At 29.3% G+C, this 22,345-nt stretch overlaps 2 protein-coding genes across 5 annotated transcripts; one reads left to right on the top strand and one right to left on the bottom strand.

Moving 5' to 3' along the window:
* The first annotated feature begins 404 nt into the window (after nucleotides 1-404).
* Nucleotides 405-6,408, top strand: LOC132943253 (uncharacterized). 4 transcript variants are annotated; one of them, XM_061012151.1, is made up of 4 exons: nucleotides 405-808; nucleotides 1,218-1,550; nucleotides 4,107-4,827; nucleotides 4,912-6,407. In XM_061012151.1, exons 3-4 carry the CDS (start codon nucleotides 4,119-4,121, stop codon nucleotides 5,298-5,300), a joined length of 1,098 nt encoding a protein of 365 aa, XP_060868134.1. In that variant the 5' UTR covers nucleotides 405-808; nucleotides 1,218-1,550; nucleotides 4,107-4,118; the 3' UTR covers nucleotides 5,301-6,407. The 4 variants fall into 4 exon arrangements, with proteins under 4 accessions (XP_060868134.1, XP_060868135.1, XP_060868136.1 ...); XM_061012152.1 differs by having other exon boundaries at nucleotides 405-812; XM_061012153.1 differs by lacking the exon at nucleotides 405-808 and having other exon boundaries at nucleotides 861-1,550.
* A 4,349-nt stretch (nucleotides 6,409-10,757) lies between these two features.
* LOC132943524 (eukaryotic peptide chain release factor GTP-binding subunit ERF3A) lies at nucleotides 10,758-17,034 on the bottom strand. The gene is made up of 10 exons (XM_061012559.1): nucleotides 16,656-17,034; nucleotides 16,320-16,586; nucleotides 14,761-14,907; nucleotides 14,523-14,668; nucleotides 13,420-13,721; nucleotides 13,180-13,354; nucleotides 12,936-13,109; nucleotides 12,781-12,870; nucleotides 12,516-12,684; nucleotides 10,758-11,140 (listed from the first exon to the last, which is right to left on the bottom strand). The coding sequence occupies exons 1-10, from the start codon at nucleotides 16,858-16,860 to the stop codon at nucleotides 11,097-11,099; spliced, it is 1,719 nt and encodes a 572-aa protein (XP_060868542.1). The 5' UTR covers nucleotides 16,861-17,034; the 3' UTR covers nucleotides 10,758-11,096.
* Between the last annotated feature and the right edge of the window lie 5,311 nt (nucleotides 17,035-22,345).

Genomic DNA, 22,345 nt, shown 5'->3' with positions numbered 1-22,345 from the left:
ATTTAAAACAAGATTCAACGTAAATAGGTTATATATGAATTACTTTATTCACCATAACATCATCAAATATACTTAGTAATATCATAGGCTAACTGACCGTTTTCGCTCAGAATCGTTTTTCTTATACAATAACATTATATCATTGAATTCAAATTTAACACCATTACAAGTGACCCAACTGTACAGCAGAGCGGCATCCACTTACCCACCTTTTTTTGTTTGAAAATCCGACACAACCGTCAAACCTTCGTGTCGATTTCCATATTTTACCAATGAAGACAAAACACTAAATTATTGGCAGGCGGCAACGGCGTCGTCACTCGGCGTGTAGTATGCATGACGTGCATCGTGAGAAGGCGAACGCAGTACGCCAAACATGTCATCCGCAGTGTGACCAACCTCGGTCCCCTGATTCCCATCGGCCACGCGCCACGACGGACTACAGCATTAAATTCCGTAGACGTTATATTTACCTACACTCGCGAAAACAGATCAACGACGACATGTGGATAATACGACAAGGACATTTATTTTGGTTTTTCGAACAGCAACAGTAATCGCTGTACATCACTTGAGCTATTACGATCGTCGGTGGTGGTGACGACAACTATCGTTTACCACGTAACTACCCAATATCGGTGGACAACGAGACAACAGACAACTAGTAACTACTAAACATTAGACACCGCCGACGATAACTAGATCATCAATGCGCAGCTGCTCATCTGGTTCAACCGCATGAACACCAAACGACACGCGTGCACACTGCACACATACACAATATACACTCGTGTCTCGTAGTTCATACGTAGGTATATTGTATAATATATAAATTATAAAAATTAAAGTAGCGACCATCGAACATCTTATTAATTCCGTTTTACTGATGCTTTCCATAACATTTCCTTCGACGATTTAATATACGCGATATCTCGCTCTATAGGCGGTGTAAATCGCGCGCAGTCGTCCTTCCCAATCCCAAATTTCTGAACCGGTTACACGATCGTACCTAGCACGAAGTTGTTACTTGTTAATGTCACGCGGTTAGCCATAGCCATCAGTATTATAGTATACACGCGCCATCATTCGGTATATTATTTATGATTTATAATATATATATATATGGCAAAGAAATTTTATAAATCCGAAAAAAAAATAATGCGGTGTTGATACATTTGCAAACAATAGGACAATCAGTTTTACGTTCTACGTTTCAGTTCTACGTTTTCGGACACGAGCATTTGGCGTTCCATTCCAAACCGCGCTGGTTCTTTGTGCATTGTACCACCGCACGGAGAACGACAAACACGTCCCACTCGCACGCATCGCATTCGCTTCGCTCGCAGTCACTCACCAGCCGCCCAAAACGGAACTAGCTCTCTCCACCGCCGTCGCCGCCGTTGAATATCAACACCACGCGATACCAGCCGCGCCGACAAATTGTTGCTATCATAATTTAATATATATATTAGCACGAGCCGTGATACGTCGGTTTTTCCGGACTCGTCACCGCAGCCATCCTGTAAATTCTAGAACCGCGATCGCGGTCGGTGAGTACAAAAAATAGGTTTAACAATCACAATTCATAATATTAAAATATTATATCACATGGTATACACAACAAGAACTTTTTTACAGCCAGCTGATTTGGTTGGCACGTGATGCTTACTGCTTAGTGCATAATTAGTAATTAGTATACCAGTAATAATTTAATAATAATATCGTTATTTTCAATGAAGAATTTGGAATATATTGATACGTATCGGTTCAATATTGAGCATTCAAGAATTTACACGTGCTGTACCAACCACCGACCCGTATCACACTTATCTTAGAAACGGCGTGGTTTGGCTGAATCGGATGAATGATGGTTAATGTGGCCCACAGAATAGTACTACTGTATGCTGTGGTCTTGGAACACAGCGACAGTAGACGTTTCCGTAATTCCACAGATATATTCTACTAAACTAGATGCCCGACTTAATGAATTACTGTGTATGGGTTTTTGAAGCCAATGGTTGGGCAATGTTTACAATCTGTTATCAATATTATAGTGCATACTAGATAGAAAATTGATAACATCGATTTGTAAACATTGCCCAACCATATAAGTTAGGGTATGGGACGATAGGCTTCAAGTATGGTCTCAGAGTCGGGCATCTGCCATCTAGTATAGTATGTATATCTGTGCGTAATTCGGGATAACAGATATACAACATCGGATTGGCGCGCGGGATTGTTTCCATGTTTTTCGGAAGTTCAGACTACTGATCACATGTTAACAATAACCCGGTCAGCTGATCAAGTGTCGTTTCAATATTGTATATCGATACGCACTGAGGCCGAACTTTAAAATTGATTTTGTAACGAAATCTAAAAATGATTGACCACCCACTCACCCGTCACAACTTTCCAATCATCTAAATTTAGGAAGTTAAGCGATTTAGCGATGGCGTCACATGAATACATGATATAATATGAATACGTATCGAATTTTTCTTCTTGAAAACCTTGTTTTGAAACAAATTTGGTTGTACCACGAGTTTATACCATGTAATATCCTAATGTCCTTAGTAACGCCGACTCGTGCTTTAACAATCATGATGTACCGTTAGCCAATTATAATGTTTTTTACCCATCAAAATATCAAATAAATCAATGTAACACTTGAAATGCATCGTTTAAGAAATGATGTTGTTTGTCAACAACTAGCTGTAGATCTTAGCCAACTGGTTTTTTGCATTATTTTACCTATCAAAATTTTATAATATTATATATTACTATATAAGTATCTCATACCTTCATGGCTTCATGTGACATATTAATATAAGGTACCTATTAAATGTTTTACCCACAAACTGACTATACCTAGTCAGGGCCTGCGAAAACTATGGGAAACTGCCCATGGTGCTAGTGCGTAAGAAGCGCCAAACTGGAAATTATATTTCAATTTAATTTATCTTTTGATACGAATAAATGAGTAAAATTATCAATAATTTACACAATTTTATGTATGTATTATATGTATTTATGATAAGTTGATGTATTCCCTTAAAATTGGATATCTTATAATATTGTTGACGATCCCAGTTACAGTAGCATCCGGTGAACGAAGTTTCTCTAAACTTATTTACGTTCCTCAATGATAGATGATAGGCTCTTGTCATCAGTAATTTTGTCTATTGAAAATGATTTAGCCCAAAAAATAAACTAAGAAGAAGCAATAAAACAGTTATCTGAATTAAGAGCTATAAAAGTGAAATTCTAATATTATTTATATTAATTTTATAGTTATAGTTGTATTGTTATAAGTATCACATTTAAAATTATTTTATTTATTAATGCCAAGCGGTTATTTTATAAGTAAATTATTTTATTATCATGTAATAAAGTAATAATACAAAATACATAATTTTTACTTAATCTTACTAAAAAACTAAATTCTTCTTTAACTTGGTAAGGGGGATGAATGGCACTAAAACATGGTTTCGCCCAGGGCGCCAATACTCTTAGTGCCAGCCCTGTACCTAATGCTCTGGTTGATTTTATACTAAATTTAATTTCTGTTCACTTTTCATATTTTACTTATTTCAATATACATAATACATAATATAGATATACTGGAAAAAAGTAGGGAATAATGTTGTACCTAGAGACTTTATTAAATATTACTTTTAACAGCTCTAATTGTTAATATTCCAAGCTAATGCATTATTAACAATATTATATGTATAACAAAGCAATAAATGGTTTTTTCCTAACCCTAAATCAACTGTTTTCTGAGATATTATTTTTTTTCAAACCAAAAAAATATGGCCCAAGGTAAAACGAATATTATACCTTGGAATTTGGCATATAGATAATATATATTATATTCACTTAATATAAGGTAGATAATAACAAATTTAGTTCAATCCTTTAAAACTTAATAATTAACGATTTATCCAAGATACATGCATACTAATTTAGAAAGAATAAATCTTTTTAGATTTTAAAACTAATTGTTTGTGAGAATGGATTACACCATTCAATTCTAAACAATATTTAACATAAAATTATACTTTTAGTGATACAAAATTGTACATAATTTATTTTTATTTTTTCAGTATTAATTAAAAATGTTAAATTGCCTAAGCAATGATAGCAAAATGCAAATGAGACTGAATATTAAACGGCATCGACAAAAACTTCTTCAATATTTAGAGAATACTAATGATACTGTTTTAAAGCCTAAAATCAAATTAGTTTCAAATGATATAGAAAAATCTAATTTGAATCACAATGTTAAACCAATAATTGCATCTAATACTGAGGTTCAAACCCCCAAACTACTACCAACCATTAAGATTACAAACTATAGGAATAAACCAATCATTCAAGTAAAAACGTATGAAGCTGTGATAGATACTAAACCAAAAAATCCTGAAGTTTTGACGGATAATAACATAAAAAAATACAAAACCAGATCAAGTATTACTGTGAATCAACTTCCACCAAACATTAAAGTAAATATACAAGATGAGCCTATATCAAATTTTAAATTAAAACTAAAACCTTTACCAAACATTGAAATAAAAGACCCTGAACCTCCACCTGTCATCGTAAAAAAACTCAAAGAACAATTAATTGAAGAGCTATTTGATAGTTCAAGTTCTGAAGAAATCGATGATAATATTTCTGTTGGAAATAATGACGATTGGAATGAAATTTATCAAACACATGAAAAGAGTGATGTAGATGAGAATGACAGCAGAAATGTACGCCTTATACAAGCAGTTGGATACGATGCACATAAACAACTGGCCAATGACATAAGTAAAGAAAAATGTAAGTATCTATGATTTTGTTCATCAATAATGTTAATTATTATTAACAAAATGTTACTAACTGCGTTTTATTTTGTTCTAAAAGATATGTATGATAGGGCCGACAGTGATAAACCTGTATTGGACATCAACTACCCAACCGCCAACAAGAGAAGCCGGACTAGAAAACCTCAATTTAAAATTGATCAGTCTAAACACAGGTTTAGAAAACCTCTAGACAGGACGTTACATAATGCCAAAGAACGAGCATGCCGAGAACGCATTGCAAAAAAGTTTGCTATTCTGAGAAAATGTTGCAGCTATTTGAACTCCAATAGACGTGTGCCTTCAAAACATAGCATACTTTTAGCTGCTAAAAAAGAATGCGATTTGTTAAAACATTTTGAGAAGAAAATGCTTGCAGAAAAAAAAGTATGGTTTAAAGCAAATGAAATTCTGAAGAATAGGATAGCTCAATTCTATAGCAGACTATGAGGACAAAAAATTAGCATGTTTAACTGATTATATATGACAAGCCAGGAAAATATTATGGTAAATTTGTTAATGTACCAACTTAATATTTTTTAAGTTTGATAGGTATATAGAAAAATATGTATATTTTTATAGTAATTATTAATAGATTTTGAAAATGTATAAATGTTTTATCTGTATATTATTATGTTGTGTACACAACACAGTCAATATGTACATTTGTAGTCTGTGTTACGTGTTTCTAATAACAACTCATATTTCTCTTTATTTTTATATATATAAAAGTATTAACGCTGAATAATAAATTTAATTTATTCAGTCATAGATGAATTACATTTGTGTGCTCTTTATGAGATTCTGCATAATGTGACAGATCCTCATTTATATTAAATCTGTTGTACATAATCAAAATCTCAACTCCATTTTATGTAATTGATTCGTTTTCATATTATCGCAAAAATTATTTTAAACCTCAACATTCCGGCAATGTTTTTAATTTTAAGTTATAACAAATGTGATGTTTTTAAATTATAAGTCTACTTTATTGTGTATTATAAATCAAATATTTTTCATAAATGTGTCCTTTATCAATTTATCTCATAGTTTTTAAACCCATTATCTAACTCCTCTTCTTTACAACACTTATATTATTTTATGTGTATTCGTCTTATAAGCTAAATAGGTACCAAAAAACTATTATCTGCTGTACATTATAGTTCGGGTAGGGGGAATATCTATATTTGTAATTAGTTGTATTAGTTATTAAGATAAATATCATCAGAATACGAACATACAAACTTGTTATGTTTAGGACACTATTCAATTATATCAATGTTGTAGTTAAGTATATTACCTATTTTATGATTTAAATGATAGTAAGTATTAACTGAACAAAATTAAACAATTTTTGTGTTTTCGGATACTACATTAAAATATGAAATAAAAACAAGAGACAGCACAGATATCATATATTTGGTGTTTAATGCATTAAAAAAAAATTTGTTAGCAGTTTTGTAGAAGTAGAATGACAAAAAACAATATATACTTATGAAAATAGAAACTACAATCTTGAATTAACTACCAGCAATAAAATAAATGTTGGGCGAGTTCGTATCACTCTGCTATATTATAAGAGTCATGGTTTAGGGTCACTGCAATAGTTTTCAAATTTAATTCTACAATATATTAAGATTATTTTATATGAAAAATAATTCTGAGAGAAGACTGTTAGCATACATTACTATAAATATACCTATGTGGCTTGGTGTGGCGCAGTGCGTACACTCAACTGCGGAAATGCACTGAGTATATATACTAACCGAACCGGGATTTTTAACAATGAATCCTTACCACACATACAAAACGTATTTTTAACCGTTCCTCTCCCTACTTACAACCTACAAACAAACAAATAAACCAGGTCAAGCTCAAGCTAAATAAAAAATATAAATATATATATATTATCTACCTATTTTATGATATTATTTCTATTATAGTAATTTAATTCACTGTGGGTGAAACAGTAGGTTGAATTAATTTTAGTCAAAAATGTTTCATTTGATATACTTTAAAAGTTTCAAGTATCAACATCTAATTTTGTCCAAATGTGAACTTCAAAATATCAATCAAAAACGCTTGCCAAGTCAGGGATCAGCATGTAAACTTTCTAGATTTTTAATTTTTAGAAATTTATTAACTGATATCACACCCTACAAAAAATAATTTTCATTTAGTGAGATAGATCTCTGAAACTGGAGAGCGGATTTCGTTGTTTGGGGTCTTGTTAGATTCACATTGGTTAGGAAAAGTGCAATGACGATTTTCAGAACTTAATCTTTAGTAGTTAATTCATTACAGAACATTAAAAAAATTGAAACAAATTTTATTGGGCGTTTTTTGATGTTTTTCAGCTTTACAGCTTTGTAATAAATTAACAATTGGAGATAAATTTCTGAAAATCTTCACTGCACTTCTCCTAGCCAATTTGAATCTAACAAGACCCCAAACAACGAAATCTGTTCTCCAGTTTCGGAAATCTACCTTGCTAAATGAAAATCTAGCAAAAAAAAACTTTTTTTTATCGGTAAAAAATTTTAGTTTCACATTTAGTTTCTACTTGATAATCCCTTTTTAATGAATTATCAACCAACATTCTAGCTATCATAGTTAAGGAAAAAAGTTAAAAAATAGAAATTTTGGACTGTTCACGCCAACGTTTTACTTTCTTGATTTTTAATCAAGTAAGTATGGTAATTGAAATGAAAAGTCTGAATTTTAAAAACTTCGAGAATTTGTGTTAAATAGGAAAATAATAAAAATGCTACTCAGTAATGATGATTAGGAGGGTAATTAGGCTAGCTTTAATATAAAATATTAATTAGAGAGATTTGATATCATACCCAAGCGGTATAACAACTTGAATCCATAAAAACGTCGGCGTGAATAGTCCCAAAATTTATATTTTTTAACTTTTTTCGTGAGAATATCAAACAATTTAATTTTCATACTATAAAAGTATTCAGAATACATCACAAATACTTTTGGAAATAGTATTCTAAAAGCATTTGGAATACTTAAAAAGTATTCGGAATACTACCGAAGACTGACAAGACCCCAAACAACGAAATTCGCTCTCCGGTTTCAGAGATCTATCTCACTAAGTGAAAATGAAAATGATTTTTTGTAGGGCTGTTCACACAGACATTTTTCTGGATTCAAATTGTTATACCAATTGGGTATGACATCAAATCTCTCTCATTAATATTTTATATTAATGCTAGCTAAATTACCCACCTACTCATCAACTGAGTTACATTTTTATTATTTTATTATTTAACACAAATTCTTGAAGTTTTCAAAATTCAGACTTTTTTCATTTCAATTTAAAATCAAGAAAGTAAAAACTGTCTTCATATAGTTTTTAGATTATTTAGCTACAGTATAAAATACTTATGAGAAACTTTGTTTTGAATTTTCAAATTTTAGATATAAAAAGTAAAACATTTAAAAATTTCTAACTCAAATAGTTTGCAAATTTTGTAGCTCTGCTGAACAGTAGGTTACAAGGGTCACTGTAATGGATTGTATAAGGTTAGAATTCAATGATATAATGTATTTGTCTACTAAATACGCTTCTGAGCGGAGACGGTTTGTCAGCCTAGGATGTTTTATATTATAATAATTATATTGTTATTATTGATACGATAGCCGGTAAGTTGAATTAATTAAATTTGTATATATACTATTTCAATATTTGTATATAATAAAATAATTGAGAAATTTCAAGTACCAATGAATAATATTTTTTAATTACAAACAAACAACTAAAATCGTTATTCTTAGTTATTTAATTTGTAACTTTCTTCAAATTTAAACATGAGAAAACTATAAAAAAAAATCTTTTTTATATTTATTGGTTACAGGATAACCTACTTACTTGGAACCTTGTTTAAAATGTTCAATCATTCTTAGCTTAAACTTAGCAATAATATATTTTTCTAAAAAAAATTGTGCATATGTATTTTCAAAAATTTTCTACTGCTATTGTTATTCAAGCATTTTTATTAATTTTCACCCTTTTTGACCCAACAAATGCAATTTTATATGTATTTATGGAAAAAAAACTAAAAAATTGAAAATGTCGGTATACAGCTCAAAACGAGGTAAAATATTTTGGAAATGTTATCAAGTATAGAAATTTATAAAATAAATAATATATGGTGTAAATTTTAGGTTTATACAGTTATTCAATTTTGAATTACAACTAAGTATGAAAAACACTACAATTTTTGTATTTTGTCAAAATTTGAACTTTAAATGCTTTAATTGCGACTATATTATATTTTTAAGTTTCCATTGTTATTTGGAACTTGGAACTATGTATAAGGAGCCTTGTATTACATTTTAAAGCTTTTTGACACAACAAATACAATTTTATTGATAATTATAGAAAAAAAAAATTAAAAAAATTAAAATGTACGCAAACAGCTAAAAATATTTTGAAAATTTTATGGTATAATATAGAAAATTGTACAATGCTAATATAAACATGTATCTTCGGTCGTTAGTTTTAGACTTATACCAAAAACAAATACCGATTTTGCATAAAAATTCTGGAATTTCCTTTATTTGTTTGGTGTTTATTCCGGTACTTTAAAAAACTACTGGCTAAAATTTTAAATTTTGACTTAACGGATGCACCAACTTCATTCATTTCTCCATTAAACAAGATACTTAAGATGAAAATCAAAGCATTATTTTCACTAATTATCGTGTACACAAAAAAAAAACATATTGTAAAATCAATATATCCATCGCTCCGCTCAGAATCTAAAAGTATATAATAGCCTTATAGGTACCTAAGTAATCTTACATACAATTTAATATGTGACGGATTTAGGTATATTTATCAGTTTTCTCAAGTTAGCATACAAGACAAATTTGTACAATTGTTTGTATAAACCAGTTAAAAAAAAAATGTAATCTTATTAAGCATCTCATAAATAACAAGAGTTTTCAGCAAATAATTACTTTTAAAGGTAAAGAACCAGTAAGATGTATAATGCAAGTTTAACATTTAAAACAGCTTCTGTAACATTGTTTATTATTTAAAATGTTTGTTTTCATCAATAATCATTGAAAAAGAGTTAATGTAATATATACAATATTATACTTTAAACACAAAAAGAAACACCCTAAATATTGTTTCCATACTCTTTTCACCATAAGAAGGCATCTCAGCAGCTAACTTGCGTAAGGCTATACAACATGGCTATGTTCACACGATTGATTCTGTAGGATGACAAATATGTGTTGCCTGACTCCTGCCAAGATACCTTCTTGAAATGAACATACATTATGATTATGAAGCATAAACCAGTCTACTATTGTATTTATATTTCTCCATAGTTTTACCAACAATTCTAATATAAGACAACGATAATAAAACATAAGAATTTTGATTTATAGCTGAAAATAATCGTTTTATTGTCTGAAATAATAATGAATATATTTAATCTTATTTTTTAACTGATTCGATAACTATTGTTTGCTTATTATACACAAATTATTGAAATTTAACAAATTATGTATAGAGTTTATTATATAAGTCTTAATGGACATATTTAGTAATTATTAATGATCACATGTTTAATTAAATTTAACAGTTGGAATTTTTTCTTTAACAACAAAACATATTTAAATATGAAAGTCGCACATCAGATAGCATAGCCAGACAATTCTTCAAGTCTAGAGTATATGTAAGTCCAGTAAGACATGAATTGTTTGTGACACAAATGTATATAACTTAATGTGTATAATTGTGACATTTACACATAAGAATACAAAAAGTATAACCCATAACCGTGAGCAAGCCAAGTGCTTTTAGTAATGTTGTTACTGTTGTAATTGTAATCAGACAAAAATTGTAAAACTTTTACAAGGACATAGATGGCAGTTCAATGATTTAGAGATAAATATAATTATTAGTAACATTTTTTTCTCTTACATAGTCTATGTAATTATTTAACATGTACAAGCTATGTAAAAAAAAAAAAAAAAAACTGCCTGGTATAATAAGGCACACATTAACTATCAATCAACAATAACAAGTGTCCGTTAAATGTGGCTATATAAATATTAGATTTCTTATATAATAAAAGGATCAGCATATTTTTTTTTTGAGTTCAACATTTTTTTTTTTTTATCATAAAAAATAAATGAAAAAAATTAAGTTATAAAATATATATATATGTCGCCCAACGTTTTCAACTTACTAGGTTTCAACATAAATAAGCTCATCTATTCAATTATTTTCAACACTTTGCCAATAGCAATAGTTTTACCTGAAAAAATAAATTCAACTGTCAATAACAAGTTATAAACAATAATAAATTTGTAGCTTTGTAGCTGAGATTACAGTATTGTAGGCAACAATGCCTATCGGAAGACTATAAACCAATAATTGTAAATACAAACTAGTTTTATCTGATTACTAACTACTTTTTTAAATATTTAATTAAGAAAATGCCACATCCACATGTGTTGCCTCTGTCTTACAAACGCGTGACATGCCAAATTTACGCTCAGAAATTCAAGTTTTAAGTTGTTAGCTTAAAAATTAGAGTGAACCGATCTATTATGAAACTTGATGGTAAGAACATTAATATTATCTGTGTTTTGTTGGAAGTTTTTTTACGATAATTCAGTTTTTAAGTTAGTTATAAGCATTTATAATTTACATTTATTATACTCTCTATAACTCATTTAAAAACTGAATTATCGTAAAAAAAAAATACAACAAAACACAGACAATGTTCTTACCATCAAGTTATATAATAGGTCGATTCACTTTAATTTTTAAGCTAACGGCGTAAAACTTGAATTTCTGAGCGTAAATTTGGTATGTTACGCGTTTGTAAGACGGAGACAACAGTACAGCACATGTATGAACTGCTACGTGTTTTCTTGGGGATTTTTTTCCAAAGTTATTTGAAATTAAGTAAATAACATTTAGTCAATTATTTCTATCTTAGAGAGTGTAATAACTAGGGCAATTAAGTTGTTGCATTTGCATGTTTTTTGTAAATGCTTATATCTATAGCTGAGTGAGATCAAAATATGTTTCAACAAAAAAAAATTATATTGCAATAAATACAATTTTGGAGATTTTTTTAATTTTACTGCAATTATAACTATTTTTTGTTTACATTTAAGATTATATAACTTAATATATAAAATAAAAGTAAGTAAACGTAGCAGTGAACAAATTTCTATATTTGTTGTAATACTTATTATTTTATTAATATTTCTATAGAGCAATTATTAAGGTCGTTAAGAAAACTTAAAAAATCATTTGATGCAATAATGTAAGCAATATTAATATTTAATTTTTATTATTATTATTTATTAATATGTATGATTTTATTGATTATAATTACATTTTTTCGATGCAATTTATAATTTATAAGTACAATTTTTAACATATTTTAATGCAATAATGCATTCAATTTAATGAGTTTTTTAAATGCAATAACTTCACTGCCCTAGTAATAACTAATAAGCATTATTATTGTCTGGAATACATAAATAGTACACACAATAGATTATTTTCATTTTTGATAGTACCAATATTATGTAACATATTTTATTTTAAATCTTTAGTGAAAATTTCAAACCAATAACGAATAGAATGTCTAAATAATTAAACAAAGTACAAACCTTCATCTCTAAGTGTGAATCTACCCATTTGTGGGAAAAGTTTGAATTCTTCAAGGCAGACAACACCAGAACATTCAAGCCTCATTATGACTACTTGATCTTGCTTAACAAATCTTGGCCTCATATTTGATTTCAATCCAGTTTTTCTATCAACTAAGCATATTAACGCCTGAAAAAAATAAACCAAAACAAAAACATATAGCATGCCAGTATTAAAAATAAATTTACAAGACAACTAATGTTTTGATTATCTATTTTAATTTACCTTAACTTCTACTACTTCAGCAACACAATGGATATGCATAACTGCTGAATATCCAGCACAAATAATACTTTTATGCTCTAATATGACAACCTAAAATTAAAAATATCCACCTTTAAAATACATTCTATACATTTATATATTCAAATTTTTTATACCTGTCCATCAAATATACGACAAGTTTTAACTGGATTAATTGGATCACATAAAATAAAACCAGGAGAGACATCTTCTTCTTCGACTCCTTTTAGTTTAACTTTGATATTTTCACCTGGTCCAACCGAGGTAACTTCTTCATCATCTGACCACAATTGATCAACAATAACAGTTGTCTACAAATAGTATACATTAGTACTGTAGGAATAGGAAATGTGATAATTTATACTGAAGTATAAAACATACTCTATTTGGCATTAACACTAGAGTTTGTGTTTTTCTTGCTTCGCCTGATTCTACTTTTCCCATGAGTACAGTTCCCATGTCTTTATATTTTTCTACAACAGGCATTATAAAAGGGCCATCTGAACTACGATTTAATAAAGGTAAATTGTCAATAAATGGAATAAAAGCTGGCCCTCTGAAAAATAAAAATAAAAGTAGTATAATTCTTCTAGACGAAAAAAGATATATTAAAGCCCTTACCTATACCAAGGGCATATAGATTCTTCAACCTGGTCTTTTAGTCCTAAACCAGTTTGACCAGACACAGGCATAAATGTTAAGTCTTTAGCTACATTAAACCCAAGCTTTTTCAGGTAAGGTAAAATTTTGTCCCTACATTCTTCATATCTTGCTTTTGACCACAGGACGGTCGAGTCATCCATTTTATTTATTAACACCAGCATGTGTTTTACACCTGCTGTTTTTGCTAACATAGCATGTTCTCGGGTTTGTCCACCTCGATCAAATCCAGTTTCGAATTCACCTTTACGAGCAGAAATAACCTAATCACAAAAATTACAAATTAATTTTAAGATTACATAATTTGGTATTCAAGATTTTTTTTTTATTTCACAAATGCACACACACAATCAATGCAATTTTGTACAATAAGCATAAAGGATAAGGATTAAAAAAACATGGGTTTTTTGAATAAAACATATTCTTGTCTATAACTTTGACAGGTGTTACAGGGCAAACATGTGGTAGTGGAGAGTTTAGATATCTTTTAATATTTTCTAAGTGTTGCGGAATAATGCTGTGATAGCTTAAGTATAGTCTGCATTTTTTAGAGGGCATGACAGAGTTTTGTATTTTAGCATTCACTTGGTTTCTTTCCAAAGGCTACCATCTTTACATATTTTTTGTAATTTTTGTTCGAATTCATTTGTTTTATGTTTGGCTAGAACCTTTTTCAATGAATTAGCAAGTTTATTATATGCTGATTTGTGAGTCGGGAGCTGGGCGGATTGATATCTGGTATTCAATATGAAAAATAAAGCTATTTTAATTTTAAACAGTGAAATCTATCATTTAATATAAATTGAAATTAATTCCTTCAAACAGTACTCTTAATGTTTTGTTATTGCAATAATAAAAACTACAATTAGGTGAAAAGTTAATATCTTACACCAACTCTTGAAGAAAATTGTGATTCATCTTAAAAAGGTTATAAACTTTACTATACTATTACTTATTACTAAAATGTAGAACTAATAGTAATTTAGTTTCAATATTAGTAACTAATGTAAATATACAATAACATTTTTATAAATTGGTATTTATTATTATTAATTAAAACCTACCAAAACAGCTAAATCAGCTTGAGCAGTTCCACCAATCATGTTGGGTACAAAACTTTTATGACCAGGTGCGTCCAATATAGTAAAATGCTTTCTCTCGGTTTCAAAATATGCTCTGCCAACTTCAACCGTTTTGCCTTTTTCTCTTTCTAAAAATTAAAAATTATTATTAATATTTTAGTAGTTTATCTAGTAAAATATGAAACTATTAATGTCTTCATAATTATCACTTATCAAATACCTTCTTGATTAGTATCTAAAGCCCATGATAAGTACCAGGATTCTCTGCTTCTTTCTTTTGCTTCTTTTTCATATTTATCTAGAGTTCTTTTATCGACCATACCAGTAAGTGCCATTATTTGACCACCAATTGTTGATTTTCCAGCATCTAAATAAATAAATAAATAGATATAAATTATTACAGCTACACCACGGTATTTTACATATTAATTATTACTTTTTAAAGGTATTTACAATAAAAATATAATTCACATATATATTTTAAAAGTTTATCTTCAGTTATCTTAATATTATTTTTTGAATTTAAAAATAGGTATGATACATATAAAAATGATTCATGTACAAATGTACAACTAATATTAGTATTACAAAAAAATCTATATACAGTAAGTAAATCAATTGGAAAGTCAGTAGCTATAAATATAGTTACTAGTATAAATCATCAATTTATAAAATGTATTGATTTAAATTTAAATAATTTATCTTATACTGTAGGTATATAGGCACCTACTGAAACTATTTTTATGTAAGGTTAAGAATAAATTACGGTTGCACAAATATATACTAAGCAACATAATGAGACACACAATATCATTTTAAACTACAAATGCATTATATTGGAAGAACATGTCAGCCAGAAATGAATTTTTTTTTAAAGATGACACATTAACAAAAAAATTTAATAGAAATCAAGCAGATTATAAAATTACTAAATAGTTTATAATATTTAAACTTGCCAATTTAATTGACCCTCAATAGCAACCATTAGGTACTAATAATATTAATGTATTTAATTTAAACTAGGTAGGGTAGTACCTACTATAGCTACGATATTAAAAAAATTTAGTTTTAATAATTGTATATAATAGTTCAAGTGGAATGATGGTATGAAAGAAATTGTAATACAAATATATTATGTATACCTATTATGTATTTAATTTTAATTGATAGGTAGTAAAAAAAAGATACAAAATAAATTTCAAATATAATGCAATCAATTAAAATAGAATGTAAGAACCTTTGGTTAATAAACAAAATGTATTGTTTAAGAAGTATTACCTGATAGATATATTAAATCATTTTAGTTATACTATACCTACATAGTCAAAAACCAATTGTTGTGTTCTGGACTAATAACAAATGTTATAAAATTAACCTAGGTTAAATGTATTTATAATTTAATAAATGTATCTACCAGCTAAATGCATTATTTATGAAAGGAGTTAAATACAAAAAATAAAACTTATGGAATTTAAAAAAAAAAACTATTTCAGCACTTGGCAAATTTTTTACAGAAACTAGATGTTTGAATTGCCATTTACAAATAACTATCATATAAATTTGACTCCATTCAAAATTAAATAATCTGTACTTACCTATAGCCACAATATTTTACAAAAAATTCAGCTGAGATATTAACCAAAATATATGATTTTAAAGTCAGAAATAAATATTAAATTTAGATTGTATAATTCATACTTCTACATAACACATACATAGTAAGTACATACACACAACACATTTTTTTTAGCCAATATTTTTAATTGTTCCGAGTCTTACCTACGTGTCCAATAATGACTATGTTGATATGCTCTTTTTTGGGTTTTGGCTCAGATTCTTCAATAGCCTTTTTAGCAATGGGTTTAGGTTTTTCTTCATCACCGTCCACATCAATGTCAATGTCGATATCATCATCAATCTCGATAATGGGTTTGGCAGTTCCGTCCTCGGGAGTACTGGAAGCACCATCCTCCCACGAGTCAAGCACAGCAGCTGAAGCCCCTCCGCCGGTGTCACCAGCCAACGGGTCTCCTATGCCGTCCACGTCTACAAACATCGGACAAACAGGCCCAATAAATTAGGACACGTCATAACCTTAAAACCGGTACCACTTACTGGTCGTTTTCTTGTCACCACCGCCGGCAGTCTCATCTTCAGGACCACCGTCAACGTCGTCGGACTTGGACGAAAACGAGGTGAACGACGGAATAAACTCTACCGCGTTTACGTTTAGTTTGATGAGTTTCTGCTGCAAATCAGCGGCACTCGAATCTGTTAATTCGTCTTCCTCCCAAGAGTCCGGCGCCGCATTATTGGACATATCTAAGGCCGTTTGTCAGTACCTACGCGTCCCGTATTACGTACACAGATGAAAATGCGAAAACCCAATCACTGCATTGAGGAACGAATCGACGTAGACAGAAAAAAACGTGTTTGGAATTAAGAAAAAAAAATAATACCGAATCACCAATCACGAGATATGGTGCGAATGTGCGATACAAGTGTAGTGCTGTAGTTTTCCACTGGAAAATGATGGCGCCACGCGTCCATAATTGCAGTACAGCCAACCCCGCGGACCGACAACTGCAGCTGCAGCTATCGTCACACGACGTCTGAGATGTTCTTATCAGGTTCGGTGTTATCAATTGTTAACAAAATCTATAATTGGATTTCATCATGAACTAAGATAGTACTATCTTAAATACTATATTAAATCGTGGATTCCATGGATAATAAAGTCATAAAGATCTTTATTATCTATGTTGGTTCATCGAGAATAGATGTATACAATATACTATAGGTTATATACTATCTATGGGTTGGATCATAAACCTATAAACTAATGGACAGCGCATAGAGAGAGGTCAGGGGTACGATATAGAGTAAAAGAGAAAAGAGAACGTGGGGGAAATACAGTATTAGATTCCATAGACGTATGTTTACCCCCTTTATGTTCTTTCTCTCTTTTCTCTCTTCGTTCTTTCTTTTTTCTTTCTCTTATATAATTCCCGTGCATTAATGGCAAGGTGGAGTGGAATGCGCTGTCCAGTTTATAGGTCTATGGGTTGGATTCACAATTTAAGATAGTACTATCAGCTTGCTGCTGATGTAGAGAAGATAAGGAGACGATAAGAAGATAGATACACCTTGGAGATACCATTTGTAATTAAATTACATTATGTATATTTTGTAAATATTCCGGCCTCCAGGTGCCAATTTCGACAGCAGCGGGCACTTTGATCATAGAAAAATGTTTGATAGTACCACGGAAACGCGATAGGTAACGACACCATTCACCGGGAGCCTGTTTTTTCTTTTTATTGCATGTTTCATTCATATTTTAACATAGGAAATTTACTTTTTCTGGGTCATCAGTAAAATTTTTCTTTGGTTTTTCCTTAATTTTTCTTTCGTTTTTAACGGTGCTTTTAAAAACTTCTAGGAATTTTAACCTCCCTAATGCTCCAACTAGATTCACTTTCCCATCGAACAAGATTCTGTTGAAGAAAATCGAAGTAGTTTTTCTGTCCCAAACGGTGGTGACAGACAAACAAAAAAAAATTTTTTTTTTAAACACACATCATTGTATAGTTAATACATTATTGCTCCGCTCAGAATCTAAAATGATTTTGTAGCTAAAAATGTAAAAAATGTTCTACTTTTATAGCCAAGGATTGAAAATTTAAAACAAGGTTCCACACGTCAGTAGGTTATTCTGTTACCTAAATATCTCAAAAATATAAAAATACAGTTTTTGTTACCGATCAGAATCATTTTTCGTATACAATGATATTATATCACTGAATTCAAATTTAATACCATCTATTATACAATGGCCCTGCACTTGTAACCTACTGTACAGTAAACTATCAGAACGACATCTACTTACCCGATTTTTTTTTTATTATTATTATTAAATATTATTTTGACAACTGTATTTGATGGTAATCAGTAAAAAAGACCAAGGAAAAAAATGAACAACCAAAAAAGAACAATTTTTAAAAATTTTGAAGTTGGTTGATTATCACAAAAAAAATTATTAATATTAAATTATTATTATTTATCCCCGGTAAGTGGCAGGAGCACTGCAAACCTGCAAAAATATAATAAGTCAAATCATTGGGGACTTTTATTTACATATAATAAGAGTTTAAAAAAAAATTAATTTATAATAATAGAAGTTGAAATTGAAGTATGTTACTAAATGTCGAAATGTATGGCATCATCACACTTTTCAAAATATAATATCCGTGCCTGCTCTAAACCTAACACATACCTTACGATGTACAGACGTGCATTTATCGGTTCCCCTTAAAAGTACCTTTTTTATACCAACCCCCCCCCCCAACCAAAAAAAAACTATCTAGAATGCACCAGTCGCCATTATTTATTAATATATAAACGATTATAATACCAACTCGTAAGATAGGGGAGGTAAATGTATAAATAATAATATTAATAATATTTATAATAAAATAATAAATACAATAATTATAATTCATATAAAATATAAGTGGGCAAGTGGCATACAATGTAATTTGTCAAAAATGTAAAATAGTATAAAATTATATCATTTTTTTTTATTTTTAGAATTAATTATATTTAATATAGATAGGTATGTAACTATGTAAGTATTGTATTTTTTAATATAAAAAAATCCATATAATCAGGGCCGAATCATTGGGAGGGGGTAGTCGGGGGGATTTAAATACAAGTAATACGTTTTTAAGGAGTTCAATATAGGCAATGTGTGTGTATGCGCGTCGTAAAATGTGTGCGTAGTTAAGTGATAACTTTAGTCTTTACATACTACTTACAAATTTTAGTGAAACACTGAATCCAACATAGTATGAACACTTGTTACATGACTTATTGAAGAGAAGAAATTTATCATGACGTATATGAATAGATTTTCGATATTTTATTTTAAAAGTCCAATATTTACCTCTAAAACTTGATATTTTACTCATTGAGTCTAGTAATTAAAATATCAAACAATTACTTTTATACAGGCACAGATTAACTTTTCTTCTACAATATTCATAATATATGTTTTTTTCTCAAACCACTCAATAAACCATATTATTGGAAATACCAAAATTAATTTTCCTAGCATTTTCCCATACTATTGATAATTGGTACACCTTAATTTTTTTTTTAATTTTCAAATTCAATTAATATATTTTAAATTTTAAAAAATTGTTCTTTTTTTCCGAGATTCATATTCAACAGATAGGTACAGCTTTGGAGATTTTTTTTCCTAGGTGATAGGCTAACTAAGTGGTATAAAATCCTATGGATATTAAGCTGCTGCTGCTGTAATAAAGATGTAACCATTTAAACAATTGATTATAAATACTATAATACTAGTATTTATAATCAATGCTATTACCTAGTAGAACAATTATTATGCCGTGATCTGTAGGGTATAGAGTACCTATAGACTATAGGCCTCTGGCCTATTACGTACTTATTTCTACGTATTATGGAATCTGGGTTTAGCATTTTTGCGGGTTTTTACGACTTTGTTATCAATGATGAACCACAATAACAACATAGAATCGTGTTCACAAAACTCAAAACTGAGAAGCTGTTAGTAGTTATTACTTACAAAGTTACAGCCATGAACTAAGATAAATTAGATCTTATAGTTCATGGTTACAACCAGTTACTTATTAGCAGTGGCGTACGCAGGATTTTAGAACTAATTTTTCTTATTAATTGTTATTTTTATTTGTTGCATTCAAATTTATATTCAATCAAACAATTTACCTGAAATATTTAAATCATTTTAAGAAGGGATTATACATATTTATTATTTATTTTTTATACGTATATTTGCAGTAGGTATATTTATTTTGTTTTAGTTTTCAATGACTGATTTAATTTTCACAAGAGATATAAAAAGGTGGTTCTAAATTATAATACAATACAAAAGTCAAAAATAATATATTTATAAAATTTATATTTTATAATACCTACATGAAAATAATAGTAAAGAACTAGAATATTACAATAATTTTCTGCGCTTTTTCGTTAGTGCAAATGTTCTTATTACGTTATCAATATTTTTAGATTTTTACTATAATATAATCTATATTAGTCTGTGTCTGTGTCTCTACATTGTGGTCCGTGGCATAGGTGCAACTAGGGTTAAAATTCTGAGGGAGCTAACAAAACTATTTATTTAAAATAACCTATAGGGGCTTATATCTAAATCAATAAGGGATATTTTTTTGGTGGGGGGGCTAAATCTTAGTCAGGAGGGGGGCTAAGCCCGTGGGTACATGTGTACAACCAAGGCAGATTGATATAAATCAAAATATGAGTAGGACAATAATTGGTCCATGTTCAGAGAGGATATTCGACACCACATTGCAGATATATGTAAAAGTACAAATTTGTGTTTGACATTGACATACAGTCTTATTAGTTTGTAACCTGTTATCTGTATTATATTTTAATCTGTGCATAAAGTAATTACCATTACATCCCAGCTCGCCATAGATAATAAGGATATGGATAGGCCACGCATATGTTAAATATAATTGAGGCCACGATCCTGGAGGGAAAGGAAATGAAACCCTTTTATTTTGATAGTCGATACTTGATATAGCCATATATAGGTATACTAATTTAACATCAATTGGACCCCTTACGGCTGATAAGAACGTTATGACCTATTCATATGTTTATTATGAATTGCGCATTTGCACATTTCCCCCTCCCCGGGATAGTCGAATTGTACTTATTACCTAAAAAAAATGATCGAATTGCACTTGGGTTCAAAAAAGCTAATGGTCGAACTGCACTCGGGTAAAAATCAGGTAGTGGTCGAACTGCACTGGTTCAAAATAAAGAGTTAAAATTTAAGGTCACTATGGACGTTCACGTTTATTACTATAATAATATTTGACGATTAAAAAAAGAATAAAAATTATATAATATATATTATAACTCCAAAAATTATCAAAATTAGTTTAAAAAAAAAAAGTTTTAATAATGACAATAATAATATTTGATGATTTATTGATTTAATATATATATAATATATAATATTATATTAACATAATGGAACATGGTATGTATAAAACAATAATTTTTAACTTTGCCAATGATTAAAATCATTGTCAGTCCTAAGCCTGTAAGTGGGAAGGGAAATGAGTGTCTTATAAACGTTTAATCCCTTCAAATGCATGACTCTTTGTTGAAATACCTACCTACCTTTTTTGAGCCCAAGTGTAGTTCGACTAAAATAGGTACAATTCGACCATACCCTTCCCCCGACTGTTTTCGATGTAGAAGGACATTTCCCCTCGATATATTTTTGATGCAGACCCCCCATTTTTTTTTAAAGTTTACTATTTAATATGAAATTATTTTTTTGCCTATTGTCTAATATTTTTATTAATATAATAAATTATAGATAAATAGTTTTAATCAACTGAACTCCTTGAAACAAATTTACAAGCAATTATTAAATTGTTAAATATCTAAACTGGTACAGTTTTAACAATAAAAAAGAAATATAAACAAAGGCTAAAATATTAAAAGAATCAGAAATCAAATGTTTTTTTACAAAATGTATCATTTTTGTCGGCATTTTTAGCCATTTTTATTAATTATTATTTATACATTTTTTTAAATTTGTATTTTTTCAAGTAGTTCAGTTGATCAAACACAATATACATATTTTATAATCTATTATATATTTATGAAAATAAAAATAATTTTATATATTTTATATTTTATTTAAAAAAATATTAAATAATATAATATTATTAAATTCAATATTATTAGTCAAT

The sequence above is a fragment of the Metopolophium dirhodum genome, chromosome 4, assembly GCF_019925205.1.
Source record: "Metopolophium dirhodum isolate CAU chromosome 4, ASM1992520v1, whole genome shotgun sequence".
Lineage (NCBI taxonomy): Eukaryota > Metazoa > Arthropoda > Insecta > Hemiptera > Aphididae > Metopolophium > Metopolophium dirhodum.
This window is presented reverse-complemented; position numbering and strand designations above follow the sequence as displayed.

Coding starts and splice junctions, on each gene's coding strand:
- LOC132943253 (XM_061012154.1), top strand. CDS start 4,119: ATGTTAAATTGCCTAAGCAATGATAGCAAAATGCAAATGAGACTGAAT. Junction 4,828..4,911: donor TGACATAAGTAAAGAAAAAT/GTAAGTATCTAT, acceptor TTGTTCTAAAAG/ATATGTATGATAGGGCCGAC.
- LOC132943524 (XM_061012559.1), bottom strand. CDS start 16,860: ATGTCCAATAATGCGGCGCCGGACTCTTGGGAGGAAGACGAATTAACA. Junction 14,908..16,319: donor AGTCATTATTGGACACGTAG/GTAAGACTCGGA, acceptor TTATTTATTTAG/ATGCTGGAAAATCAACAATT. Junction 13,722..14,522: donor AAGCTGATTTAGCTGTTTTG/GTAGGTTTTAAT, acceptor TTTTGTGATTAG/GTTATTTCTGCTCGTAAAGG.